Genomic DNA, 14,905 nt, shown 5'->3' with positions numbered 1-14,905 from the left:
GCTGGACTGGGCTGGGCTTGGGATGATTCATTTGATCTACTGTGAAAGGAAATTGGTGCCTGACCGTTTGGCTGAATTGGATTTGGATATGGTTAGTGTTGGTAGAGTTGGAGCTATACTGTTGTTTCATTTTGTTTGGGGCTTTGGCCCGATCGATTCTCACAAAAGAATAATGTCTGTATAGTACTAACAACTAATTGTAATACAGATTGACCAAAATAATCTACCTAATTAATAAAGCTTAATGCATGCTCTTAAAAAGAAAAAATTTCTGCTTTTTTTTTTTGACACGTGATGGTAATACGATTTTGAAACAAAAGTTAATACAATTAATCACCACACGTTCGCATCACTTCTCAAATCATAACACAATTAAAAACTATAACATACAACATATATATAATTACTACATAAAATTAAAGAGACCATTGATTCCTAATTACCCTCTTAATTTCACATTTTAAGATACAGACTTCCTCCACTTTTTACCACTAGTACTTCTACCTGTAACCAGCTTGGTCTTCATGTCCACAGCAACCATAGGTGTTTGTCTCCCACTATACCCAACAACCTCCCCTTCTCCTCCACCACCACCACTCTCATTCCCATTCATCTTCACAACACTCACACTCCTAAACGTAGGCATAATCCCAAAATTCCTCCACTTAAAAATATTACTTCCCCCCTTCTTTTTCTGATCACCAGATTTTATTTTTGCTGACGATCTCTCGATCATCTGTGCTTGCATGGAGTGGCACTGGCTCTGGAGCCTCGCAACGTCTTCTCTCAAGTTCCTTATCTCCGTCTGCAGAGCCGACACTTCGCGCTTCGAGTGGCACCGGGCAGCGGCGGACGGGGCCTGGTCCAGAAACGGGTTTGGGCTCCGGGCGCTGCCGCAGCTGAAGGAGCCACTCCAGTCAATGTGCTTGTGGCGCTTGCTCTGCTCCGAGAAGAGGACTTGGATTACTGCCCGGACCGGCAGGCGTTCGTTCTGGGCGGCGTGGAGAGACGCCTCCGGGGAGAGCTTTCGGCTGTCGATGAGTCTGCAGAGGCTCTTCCGGTCTTGCTTGGATACACCGGGATGTGCCTGCACCATATCATATACAGGATTAATATTACTTGCATACACTTTGCATGTATTGGGCAATTAGTACGTTTCTCAGCTACCACATGATCATGCATGACTTATCAGTTATCACTTAATTAATCTACTGTTTATATTCACAGTTAATTTAATCGGTGACACAATTAACAATGCATATGTACATATATAATGTGTCTTTGTAAGACTTGATCGATATTTACGCGTTAGCTTTAGTTTAAGAATTATTTCATTGAAGCGCGCATTATATAAACAGTTCGTGCACCACTCTTTAGAGAAAATCAAAGAATTTAAGATTGAGCAATAACCTCAACTTAATCAATAAAATGGTTAATTGTATGACAGTATATGTATACACATAAATGTATTCCTCTTCCAAATTGTGAATTCAATCATGAAATTACATTTATAGTTTAATGTGCCTTGTGAATCCATTTTCTAATTAATAATATAAAATGTCAAATTTTCTAACAATATATGATGAATATTGTAAAATATCTCATATCCTCATGATATAGTTGGATTATATGCGCCTTGAACAATCCTTCCTTTACATGTCAGTTTTAAGGATGAATTAACCATGAGACTTTAACAAACATTATCCTCCATCTATATATGCATACCATGAAAACATAATTTTCTTGGAAAAAAAAAAAAGTATATAAGAACATTAATTTGTTAGTGAGAGCTCACTCACGTACTATGTACCTTTTTCTCATGCTTCACTATAGAACAACAGAAAAGCCAAATTTAGAGAAAATTGTAGGCCACCCACTGTGTATCCAAAACAAAAAGGGTAATTATGTTAATTCATGACCTCCCGTCCCATCAGAGATTCAGAAGCCACCTAAACCTCATTCAGATATCTTGCTGGTGACAACACAGCCATGTCTTGAGCATCCAGGCAGATAAGATTATTTTATTCGTTTATATGTTATGTCTTCAGTCTTCATCCCTCATTCCTTCTGTTATGTTAATTAACATCTCTTCGATAATACATATAACACATATATACACAGTCATATTCATAATTATCCTATCTTAATTAATCATTTGATAAACTTAGATTCTATAAAGAAAGATGATAATTAATCTATAAATCTAGTAATTAATTATAAATCAATTCATAATTAATTAGTTAATTAAAATAAAAAAAACTTACAACTTACTTTGAGATAAGTGTCAATGGCTCGGTACAACCCATCATCAGTGGCGCGTGCATGGCTAGGCAGAGCTCCGGCGAGCGCCACAAACTCCGGCAAGCTCAAATTCACATCCACCGCCGCCTCCGCGAGATAACAGTCCACCAACTTCGCCACCTTGACCATGGCAGCTCCACTCCTAGCAGCAGCCTCATCCAAGCTCACAAACCTCTTCACCAACCTAATCACGAGCTCAACATCCAACAATGTCCCGCACGTGTGACTAAAAGAGGGTATCATGAGCTCTTTCAGTGAAGCTTGGTCTAATTGCCATGATACCCTCTTCTCGAGCTCCGCTCGGTACGTGGGCTCGACCGCCACCATGTTGGCGGTCCGGAGCAGCCGGAGGAGGAAGTTGCATGGGATGCTGTCCTTCTCCGGCGGTAGAACGCCTACTAGGGTTTCTACGAAGAACCTTTTCCTCATCCACAGGGCGGTCACGCTCTCTGGGGAGGACCCGAAGTTGGTAAGGCCTTTGTGGTCGGACGCGGGATTGCCGGAGAGGTCCGGGAGCCATTTGGAGGCGTAGTGGGTGATTATGGAGCCGATTAGGTCCGGACGTACGCCCTTGGCCTTAATGCCGGCTAGGGTTTTGACGAAGTAGTCCATGTCGAGAATGCATGTGTCGTCGAACCAGCATTCTGCCGCGAATTGGGATGGTTTTCCCGGGAAAGTGACGGATTCTTGCAAGCCTAAGTAATTCATAATTTTTGGTGTAATAGTGTACTGGGAAGGGGCAATACTCAAGAGATATATATGTATGTTTGATGTACTAATTACTCTAACTTGACAGTAAATTAATGGTATGTACTTTGTGTTGGCATGCACTTGAATTGACAAAAATACCCTTGATTAATTAAGAAACTGATGAAGAAAAGGACATGGGTGGCTTGGGATTTAAGTAATTATGTAGCAGTAGTACTGGGACAGCAAGGATGGATGGGTGAGGAGGAAGATGCACGGATAAAAGAGAGAGAAGACAAGGTGTTATAAATGCATAATATTCCTTACTATGACACACAATGGCTCATTCTCTGGCATTAGAGAACAAAATTAATTATAGCACTACCCAGATTGAAAGGGACGGCAAACTGCAGAAATCTCTCTCTCTCTCCATCTATAACATATGGGCATGCAAGATAAAACTGTTAGGCATATATATCCTAAACAATTATGTCTACCATCATAACATTTACTGAATCCCTTTTACACAAAAGTGAAAAAAAGTTCACCATCGGTGTTTGCATGATAGGCAAAAACTTGTGTGAGCTATACGTCATTTCTACGAAACAGGCATAATTTACCCGTCCCACAAAAGTTGCACTCCTTTTACAGAGGCAAGACTTACCTAGCTAACTAATAAGTGATTTGTTATACTTGAACGAGAGATGTGATTGGTAATAAATAACTCTTGTTTGACACGCACATAATTTTGGCGATTGAACAATTAGATTACCTAAATGATGAGTGATGGTATATATAATTAAGCTTGGGAAATCAGACATAAATAAGTGATGCATCTTGTACTCAAAGGAATGGTAAAAGAGGAAAAGATCAACAGATCCTGAGAAGAAGATGTACAAAATGAGAAGGTGATGGGATATTGCCGTATGTATGAACCAATTCTGGTATTTTGCATAACAACCAGCACGTGAACTTTCTTCCGTTCTGTTTTCAACTTTGTATGGCAGCCACTAACCAACAACAGCAGCTCTGAATGCGCATGGTCCCAACTCCCAACCCCACTTTTGTTTTGTAATTTTGGAGATCCTTAATGGGCTTATGCTAGCCTAAACCCAAAACAATATTTAAAGCCCATGGTTACTGGATCAACGTGCAGAGCTCATCAATCAAGCTGATGGGCCACCAATTGGGCCAAGAATATGGATTGTTTAATATCTCAGGTCCGAGGCCATTAAAATGTTCTTAGGTTAACCTATGCTCCAACTTGATCGGAAAAGGATAAATAAGGGACGTCAAAATACCTCTATCATATTATGACACGTTGAATTATTTACACCATGTAATGATGTATCAGTTGCACAAAATAATTTATCATCGAAACATTCAAACGTCCAACATTATGACCTCTCTGAGCATTTGAACGCCCAGAGTATTCTGCACTCCAGACGTCCGTTTAGGATCTGGATCCCTTAACCATAGTGTAATATTAAAAGTGAGGCTATGCAAACCACTTTTAGCTGCTGAGTTGACCACCCTAACATATTTTGTCCAATTTTTTTCCTATTTTATTCTTTATTGCAAAAATATGATGAAATCACCCATATTCATTCGATGGTCATCTACCGAAACATCCACTAATGTTCGGCAGATAAGTGTCGAATAAATATAAATATTTCGGCAAATAACTGTCGAATGTCTTTTTCATTTCCATTTAGTAGTTATCCACCTAATAATCCATCAATGTTTAGTAGATAACTGTCGAATAATCATAAATATTTCGATGGATAACTATCGAATGACTAGACAAACAAAATTGAAATTTTTTGTTTTAAGGGTAAAATTGAAATTTTGAAATAGGATGATCAACTCAGCAGTTTAAGGTGATCGAAATAGCACTAGCCGTAATATTAACCTCAATTCACAGCACGTCAAATATTACACATAAATGATGGTCAATGTTTTGGTGATAAAAACAAGCTTTGAGTGTAATGGTCCAATGACACCAAAAGTAAACAAAATTGAACCTCTTAATAGTCTAAGTCATACCTCAAATGGAAGTCTGCCTAAATTGGCTGGAACATCAGCTCTCTCAGAATTACAATCAATTAGAACAGGACATAAAACAAAGCATGTAAATCTAAATACCACTGCTACCACATATATATGTCACAGTACACAAGAGTGACCTTGATGCTTAGCCTCATGCACAAGCACATTTGAATAAGAACGTATTTGTAAAAATAAACTAATCATGTTTATTTAAATGATGTAAATTCAATCTAGTTCTACAAAATATAAGAACTCAAACTAAAACAGACTGGCAATTTTGATATCTATGGAAAAACCTGGCCTTAAAAGAAGTCACAAGCATATGCTTATTTTTAAAACAGAGCAAGATCCTAGCACCTAACATTGCTGCTCATCAACTCTGCTGAATCTTCCAGTTTGGGGATTAATTGCGGGGAGTTGACGTTCCAGACGAACTGCTGCTTGAGTCTCCCCCCGCAGGGTTCAGCACTGAATCGCTGGCAAGAGAACCGTTACCACTTTCATCTTGTGACACAACCGGGATCTTAACTGCCGCTCTTTCCATCTCCTTCTCAAGCTCTTCCTCCCGTCGCAATGCAGTAAACTGGGTGTCCAGAGACTTGGCTGCTGCCAACCATGCAAGAACAATCACCAGAAGTATACCTCCGAGGTACGGTGTTGAATTTGCGAGTGACCCGAAGGTTAAAATCATAAACTGCTGAATCAGAGCACCACCAGATTTCCCCAATGGGTTGCAGACAACATCAATGGCTGCCTTGCCTTTAACCTAGAACAGGAATATGACAGGGAATGTAAGCACAAAAGGGCTCAAAAGGAAACTCAAATTAGAAAACTCAAATTTCTTCATGATTAATATGATTCCAAAGGTGACTGAAACCTCTCCTCTAAGTCAAATTCTAGAACCCTGAATTCGAGTAAAGAGTCCAAACCTTGGTGTCCTCATCCAAGGGAATGTACGCCATTTCTTTGCATGGGTCAAACAAACTGTACTTGGCACTCTTGCTGAAAATGTTTTGCAAAGCACCCACATATACAGCTGCAAGAAGAGGAGTCAACCCAAGGCTTGCAATAGCAGGTGAAAGTGGCCCACCAAACAATATCAGAGAGAAGAAGGCAACTCCAGTCACAAGTAGAACTGTAGGTGTGATCTTCGCAGCAACTCCCCATCCATATTTTTCAAATATAACTTGGCTGAGCAACATCATTATGAAGGTTGCTACTCCAGTGGCAGTTGAGAAGTCGCCCATAAATGAAGAGTACGCATTTGGGCTTGGAAACTGCACAATGCACAGGGTAACAATAGGATAGAGGATTATCAATTAGAAAGCCATAATACAGGCAAAGATTATGTCAATACAGCAAAAGTTTACCTGAGCTTTGAGCTTTGATTTCCATGTAACCTCAACAAGGTTAATACTAATACCATATGCAACCACCAAAGTGGCAAGATCTCTGATATATGGTGAAGACACCAAAAATTTCAAGCTCTCCATTGTCCCCATTTTGGGTTTCTCCTGCAGAGTAATTAAAGGTTAGAAAAAATTATATTGCATCATACACAACTAAGGTTAGAAGAAAAAAAAAAAAAAAAGAAGCTATGCATCTTGGCTGAATATAGTATTTGTCAATTGAATTTTTGCATGCATAATTATGTGGTAAGTTGAAAATCACAGTTTTCACAGGGATGTTTCCTTTTTTGGAATTTCTTCAGGCTATTTTTGAAAAATTAATAATAGGGACAATGACCTCACTCTCACAGCATATGAGGAATCACTCAAGTGATATGACACTTCAATCCATACCATGACCATAAGAGCTATTACCAATATAATGTTAAAACAAACATGGCCTTCATCATTTAAGCGCCACATTAACCAAAATTAAGAAAATAGAAAAACGGCTCAAAATAAAAACATTGGCATGGCATGGGATCCAGGAAGCTATAACAATGACCACAACAAATATAAGATAGTAAACAGGATGATGCTACTTTTTCAACTGCCCAGGAACATATTATGAAAAATTGGTGCTATGAAGTAATTAAGGTGATTAACAGAACTTTCAGGCAGCCTATGTATAAACACATTAAAATATGATTAACAAGATATTCTTGTTGCAGAAGATTACCTTCTTCTTCTTGCTGCGGGTGGGAAGAGGAACATAAGTGTTTACCCACCAGTATAGGAAACAGATTGCAAATCCCATCAACACCACAATGCTCATCATCCCCTTTAAGGAAAGGGCCCAACCATCAACTCCAGGACCCAAATTTGCCCTCAAATTAGAGAAATACTTCACTGTTCTACCTGAGAAGATAAGAGCAACATTTGCCCCCAATCCAAAAAGAGGGTAGAATCTTTTTGCTTCCTCAACAGTAGTTATCTGCACAAAATGCATGTAACATTAATTATTTACAGTTCCAGTTACTACTATTGTGGTGCAGACCTAAAATTTTGACCATGGGAAACTTCAGAGATCACTTCTTATATCCTACAAGAATCCATCTTGCTAAACAACTCAAGTGGGGTTGTTGCAAAATATATTCTGATATTTTATTATGAGAAAAATAAATTGTGATATGAAACACAATTGATAATACATGCTTGGGAAGCCAGCACTTCTGAACACCAAAGTTAGTTACTGTCCAATCTGCTGTGCTAAATGGTACAGAAAGCCATTGAAAAACGAAGATAGCATTTTGTGCCTGTTTAATTGTTCAGGATAGAACACAGCACCATTCACAATAAAGAAGAAAAAACTAAATTATTCAAGCCTCCAATTCCAAAGAATCCAAACTCAAACATATTAGAGCTATGCAGTTCCATTTCTAAGCAACCTACACAAGATATGAACCAACCCAGAAAACGTCTATGGCAGACGCATACAGCACAAGCAATCAAATTCAATAGAAAATAGCATGAGATAATCTTCAAAATTATATTCTTGGTATGATACAATTATGTTCATATGACAAGAATTACCTGATTGGCAAACCCCCAGAAAAGCACAGAAATCACCACACTCCCCCACAATTCAGCCATGACATAGAACAAGCAAAAGCTCCATATCCTCAGAATTGCTAGTGGACCAAGGAACCTTGGGCCAAGAATGTTGAGAAGATTATCAGCAAGGGCTTCAGGGTGGATATAATTGCTGAGAGGATACAAGACAAATCCGAATGCTCCGAAAAAGGCGATAAAAGGGAGAATAACAGTGTAGAAGAGAGCCTTCTTGGACAAAACATTAGCCAACTTTGTGTACAACAGCATGAAGCCAACAGCCATGGGCAAGTTCACCCAAGTCTTCAAGAATGGTATAATCTCTGCACTACTCCCTTTAGCTGTTACAACCAATACATCCTTTGTGTCCCTGAGGATTGTGTAGTTAAACAAGATACAAAAGAACATCAACCCAAGTGGTATAATCTTCTTGAGGGTTGTAGTCTCAACACCCAACAACTTGGGTTGCTCAATTTCACCAAACACCGGCTGCCCATCAGATGCGGCTGCAGCAGCTTCCGCCCTGCAGATGAACAAGTTCCTCTCTTTTGTGCCAAACCCATGAGTTTTTGTGACAAAGCCTTGAAATTTTTGAAACCCATTTGAGGATAGAGAGAACCCAGTTTGGGCTTTGGGTTTTGCGGAGAAAAATCTTTGCTTTAAACCCAGTGAAGGGTTTAAAGCCCTGGTTTTGGGGGTTTTGGGCAGAGAGAGAAGCCCTTTGGTCTGTAAAACGGCCTCCATGTCTCTCTTTAGGTCCCTTCAAGAAAACCCAGAAGTAGGTTTTTCAAGAGGAAAACATGAAGAGAGACACAGATAAGAAAAGAGGAAATGAGGGAAAGTGAGAGGGAGATAAATGGCTCAAAAATATTTATTTATTTATTTTTTCAGAGGGGTGTGGGAGTAGATACAAATATCTATACTAAGTTACTAACCAAACCGCCGCTCTCAAGGGTTGAGAACTTGAGATGGGAAAATTAAAAATTAAAAAAATCAAAATCAAGATTGAAAGCTCCAAGTCCAAGTGTCCAACTAACGAAATTAAAAAAAAATATTCCACTATCAAAGTTAAATTAAAAAATAGGTTTGAGAAAGTGCCAGAGGAGTGGTTTTAATTCTCAATCTGTTAAATAAGGAGACAAATTTTTCTGGACAACTTGACACAGAAACAGATGGAAATGAGGCCGTGAATGGAGGCAAATATGGAAATTGGGAATGATACAGTCGGACAGTCGGACAGTCGGGCAGTCGGGCAGTCCGGAAAGGCATCCCACAAGTTTGCAAAAGAATGATCCTTTTCAGTGGATTGACTGAAATGTCCCTATATTTTGTCATATGACCAAAACGCTCTTGAAATATTTTTCACTTTTGGGTACTTTATAAATATACAACAAGAGGGCTGCTATTTGCACACCCTCTTTTTTCTTTTTGCACACCCCTTCTGAAAAAAAAAAAACTCAAAAAAAAAAAGACCACTTTGACCCTCCCCTCACCCACACACCCACACACCCCATTCCCATCCTTTTTTTTTTTTTCTTCTTCACCGTCAACCTTGGCCGCCGCCAACCTTGGCCACGCCTGCCATCGCTGGCCACCTCCCCACGAACAGAGACCACCAGCGGCTCTCTCTCTCTCTCTTTCCATCTCTCCTCTCTCCATTTCTCTGTCTGCCTTCAAGATCGGTGACCACCTCTTCGCAACTGCCTGTGCGCAGCACCCAGCCCGCTGTCCTCCCACACGCTGCTACACCTCCGCCCGCAGCACCTCGTCTTCCACCTCGAAGCCCAGAACCAGCCACCATTAAAAAAAAAAAACAATCAGTTCGGCAGGTTCGGCGGACCAGTGCCGAACCGAGCTGTTTCGTTCGGCAGTCATCCGCCGAATATAACAGGATTGTTCGGCGGATGAGTGCCGAACGAAACAGCCCAGTTCGACACTGGTCTGCCGAACTGAAATTTTTTTTTTAATGGTGTTCGGAGGGGAGGAAAGAGAGGGAGGGTGGTGCTGCGGGAAGAAGAGAGAGATAAGAGGGTGGTGCTGCGGGGAGGAGAGAGAGAGAGGTCGGTGCTGCGGGGAGGAGAGAGAAAGGGAAGTGGTCGGTGAGGGAAGGAGAGAGGGAGGGAGGTGGTCGGGTGAGGGTGAGGGAGGGGGAGGGGCTGTGTTTTTTTTTTTTTTTTGTATGAGTTGATGAGGTGTGGTGGGTGAAGGGGTGTGTAGGAGAAATTTTAAATTTTGGGAGAGAGATAGGGGGTGTGTGAAATGTATAAAATAGGGGTATTAGGGTAATTAGAGGGGTGTGTTAAAGAGAAATTTTAAATTTTTGAAGAAGATAGGGGGTGTATAGGAGAAAAGTGTGTGCAAAAAGAAAAAAAAAAAAAGTGTGCAAATAGCAGTCCTCTACAACAAACATGACTTTGTGGCACCAATTAGTACAACTAAGTCTAATATATTTATAGGGTTAATTTCACTTCAGTACTTCAAGTTTGATTCAAATTTTAATTTAATACTTCATATTTAAAATTTTACAATGTCATACCTCATCTTTTTAATTTGTTGCAATGTCATACTTCCGTCAGTATGACTGTTAAGAGATCTGTTAAAAGCTGATGTGACACTTACATGACACTCTCACAATAATGACTAGATGCCACATGATCTAATAACATGCTATGTCATGCCATGTGGCATAAAAATAATTAAAAATCTAGAAACATGGCACATCATACCACATAATTATTTTTAAATTTTTAAATTTTAAATTATTTTTTATACCACTTGGCATGATGTGTCATGTTGTCAGACCACGTGACATCTAGTCAGCATTGTCGGAGTGTCATGTAAGTGTCACATCATCATTTAACATATCTCTTAACAGTTATACTGACATAGGTATGACATTGCAATAAATTGGAAAGATGAGGTATGACATTGCAAGATTTTAAACATGAGATACTAAATTGAAATTTAAAGCAAACTCGAGATACTGAATTGAAATTAACCCTATATATATTTATATATATATATATATAACTATAGAAGCATATGTCTATAACTTCATTTTCTTTATGCATTTGTTTTAAGAGTTAAATTGAATACAAGTTCAATTGTATCAAACATAATGTTTTGCTTAAAACCATATTTAATCCTTTTGAGTCTCTTATTGTTTCTCAATGTTGTCTTTGGATCTGTAGTGTTGGAATATACTTGTTTTAGTCTCCTAGAATTTCCAGCCAAGGGGCCTTATGAGGTGAATTTGGATTCGTTACTCAAACACCTAAAAAAAACAACTACGAGTTCTTATAAAAGATATGGAGAAGGCGTGCGGGGCAGATATGGACGACGCAATAAATATGCTATATATGAGTTAGCGCAATGCTGGAATGAAGTCTCCTCTACAGATTGCAAAAATTGTATTAGTGAAGCAAGTGTAAAGCCTGCATGCATTGCCCTCATAGTTAAGAGCTATTATTTGGTACGATGACTGCCTCATAAAATACTCAAATGCACATTTCTTTGGTATAAGAGACACTACTAACGGGCTTTATGTGATGAGTAACGAATTTAGTGATACTCCCGGGTTGTTTGATCATAAAATTGGTGTATTGTTGACTCATTTATGTTCTACAGCTTCTACGAGTCCATTGTTGTATGCTCATGGAAACATAAAGTTAAAGCTTGACATACTTTATGATGCGGCTCAATGCACTAAGAACCTTTTTAGCGTGAATTGTAATAAGTGTCTTAATGAAACAATGAAGGAACTTTAAAACAAAATATTCTATAGAAGGAAGGGTGGACATGCTTATTATGGGAGTTGTTATCTCAAATTCGAAAATTACCCCTTTATTTCTGGTTAGACTCACTTAAACTATATCTGTGAAAAGTTGAGGACAAATACTATTCAGTTGCACTAATCAATCAAGAAGTTTAGGAGTTGCTAGGTATTATTATCAAATGAAGATTTAATGAATAATACCCTTTATTCATATATTCAAATATATTATGCATTTTTATGATACCACCTACACCGCCTCGCCCTGTATACCTCCTTAACTTAATAAATGTATTATATAATTATATTTTATAAATTATAATTATCTCTCAATTTTATGTGTTTATTTTTATTATATTTTAAATTTAATAGTGTTATTTTATAATTTAATTTTATACTATATTATGTATTTATCTAAATTTAAATGCTGATATCGAGGAACCCATACACTCAGCGGGACAAGGATGATATTGGGAAACTCGACCTTGACCCGCCTCATTGCGATGCCTAACTCAAGGCCCCATTTGTTTTGCATAAATAAAGCGTGAAAATGAGAAAGATTTCATTTCTATATTTGGTATGTACACCTTCAAAAATGTGTTATCGATCTTCTACATGAGAATCAAATACTCATGTGTAGGGAAAAATATGAAACATATGAGCTCCCTTGAGTTTTTCGGTGTAATTTTGGTAACACTGCTGATGTGGTGTTATGGATAAATAACGACAATAAACATTTTGATGAGTGGCCGGATTCTCAACTAAATTAAAGGCACCTCAGTTTTAAAACTTGTAAGAGCATATACATGCGATGAGAGTATCAATGTCAAATTAATTTAAGTTTATTAATTTTTTAGAATAAAAAAAATTTGCAATGGAGTGTCAATGTCAAAATTGAATTGCCATAAATATAAGGCAAGAGGAATGTTAAAAAATTGATTTAAAAATGGCATATTAACCTCACAAATACCAAGAGATCAACTAACCCCACCATAGCTTAGATAGATCCTTAAAAATCGATGGTTTCCTCCAGACTTGCACTGGGATCAATCCCACTCCATAAGGGATCGAGCCTCCCTTGTAGCTGAGTCTCTTTTTGTCTCTCCTATGCCCAAATAATCTCAGAACTCCATCACAAACCTCCAATGGACCTAAAACAACATCAAAGGTGAGCCAAAATCACAACATCCTTTTTATGTGCAAGTCATAGTGGTGTGATGTTTTGTAAATTTGTAATGGAACTTGCCACCATGCGGATATAAATGTGGTAGACGTGTTTTTTCACATCGGATTGACGATTTAACCCATTTTTATTCTAATATATATATATATATATATATTTTTTTTTTTTTGGTCCAATCTATCTGTATAAGATATGGACGTTTGCAATATAGCCACTCTCATTTGTATTCGTCATATAATCATTTTTTAAGCTAAAGGTTAAGTCCTATGATAGCCTGGTTTTTGACATGCTCTTGATAGCTGGATTCAATCCATTAAGGTTTTGAACATGGATCATTGTGTTAAGTCCTTTTATATAATATCATTATCACAAAATAATTTAGTTTAAATCACATACCAGCAGCCAAATTTCGTTCTTTTTGGCTTCTGGGAGTGGGAGCATGACCAATTTTCATAAGAGTTGAGTGTGCGTGTGTTTCTAGCAAGCTTTTGATTTCAAAGAAGCATATTATGACCTCTCAATCAGCCACACAACTCTCAAAGTCAAATCAGCTGGCTTGACGGTTCAAATATATATTGGTTTAATTACTAAAGAAAGAAAATAAAAAACATTCAGAAAGTGCAAAGTATTTCCAATATTATATTTGTACGTACAATACTAGAAAATGTGTTGTCAAATAATTTGGAAACTTAATATCGACAAGCTATAAATTTAGATCACTAATTAGACTGATTCCCATCTGAATGTCTAATCTAAATTCACAATATAATAATACAAAGATCTTATATTTGAGAAGAGAACAATATACGCAAAGTGGTTATAACTTATACATGTGATTAGATCCATCATCCATCTATTTTAGATACCAAATGGAGTTGTGCGATAGTTGCACGTTTGCACCAATTATCAAAGCAGATGGATACACATAAACAATGAGCAATATGAAAAAAGTTATTGTGATTCTGTGAAGCACAGCTTATAAACAAATACCACGAACTTTGGAAGCTTATAAACATGCCTGTTGCCTACTACCCCACAAGGACAATTGTTGAAATGTACTGAAATATTATACAACACGAAAATATAGGTTGTTTGACAAATATGAACAAGTTAATATTTTTCAAAAGTTAATCTAAAATGAGGGTGCGATATCTATTAGTTTGATATATATTGTTATCTTATCTTTTATAGTGCAAATTTTTAGAGTATAATAATTTTTTAATATATTATAGTCTTGTACTTTCAAGTTAATTGAGATCACTTCAAATGGTTTTGTTATTCAAATGGGATCACACATTGAGTCCAACTGACCAACACTTTTTTTCAAATAACAAAACGATCAGCCTAATTGACCCTATTTGACTTACATTAGAACATGAATTGACCCATTTGTCTCTCCACATGGACAAAACTCAACGTTCATTTAGGGTGTTTTGACATAATGGACCTAGGGCCGACCCTAAGGGGATGCCGAGTAGGCGGTCGCCTCGGGCCCCCCAATCTCAAGGGCCTCGAAATTTTAACCCTTTATATGATATATATTATATGTTAGGCTTAAAAATGTTAATATGTGCCTCCAAGTAATATATATATATATATATATATATTTTAAGTTCCAATTCAAAAGTAGAAATAGCCCAATTGAAATAGGGCCATCAATTTGTTAAACTCATCAACTAAACAGATACATATTTAATTCAACTAAGTAAATCAAAGGAAAAAAAATAAAAAAGAGTTCTAGAACCCCCCAACGTGAAAAAGATCACATAACCCAAATCCCTTTATCCCGAAATTTCTAAAACAAAACCTACACCAATTTAAACAAGGTATGGTTTTTATTCTTTGAGAAAAATTGAAAACTAGGGTTAAATTAATTTTCATGTATGGTTTACATGATGCTTTGATGTAATTATA

At 37.6% G+C, this 14,905-nt stretch overlaps 2 protein-coding genes across 2 annotated transcripts; both read right to left on the bottom strand.

Annotated features, from left to right (window-relative positions):
- Nucleotides 1-298: 298 nt before the first annotated feature.
- Nucleotides 299-3,048, bottom strand: LOC147287137 (coleoptile phototropism protein 1-like). The gene is made up of 2 exons (XM_086241515.1): nt 2,272-3,048; nt 299-1,087 (listed from the first exon to the last, which is right to left on the bottom strand). The coding sequence occupies exons 1-2, from the start codon at nt 3,007-3,009 to the stop codon at nt 461-463; spliced, it is 1,365 nt and encodes a 454-aa protein (XP_086097641.1). The 5' UTR covers nt 3,010-3,048; the 3' UTR covers nt 299-460.
- A 2,072-nt stretch (nt 3,049-5,120) lies between these two features.
- Nucleotides 5,121-9,186, bottom strand: NTT1 (nucleotide transporter 1). The gene is made up of 5 exons (XM_086241357.1): nt 8,019-9,186; nt 7,165-7,419; nt 6,408-6,551; nt 5,967-6,314; nt 5,121-5,803 (listed from the first exon to the last, which is right to left on the bottom strand). The coding sequence occupies exons 1-5, from the start codon at nt 8,778-8,780 to the stop codon at nt 5,441-5,443; spliced, it is 1,872 nt and encodes a 623-aa protein (XP_086097483.1). The 5' UTR covers nt 8,781-9,186; the 3' UTR covers nt 5,121-5,440.
- Nucleotides 9,187-14,905: the final 5,719 nt, after the last annotated feature.

Source organism: Dryas octopetala, chromosome 4 (assembly GCF_963921425.1).
Source record: "Dryas octopetala chromosome 4, drDryOcto1.1, whole genome shotgun sequence".
NCBI lineage: Eukaryota > Viridiplantae > Streptophyta > Magnoliopsida > Rosales > Rosaceae > Dryas > Dryas octopetala.
The sequence above is the reverse complement of the archived record's forward strand: the minus strand, read 5'-3'. Positions and strand labels throughout refer to the sequence as shown.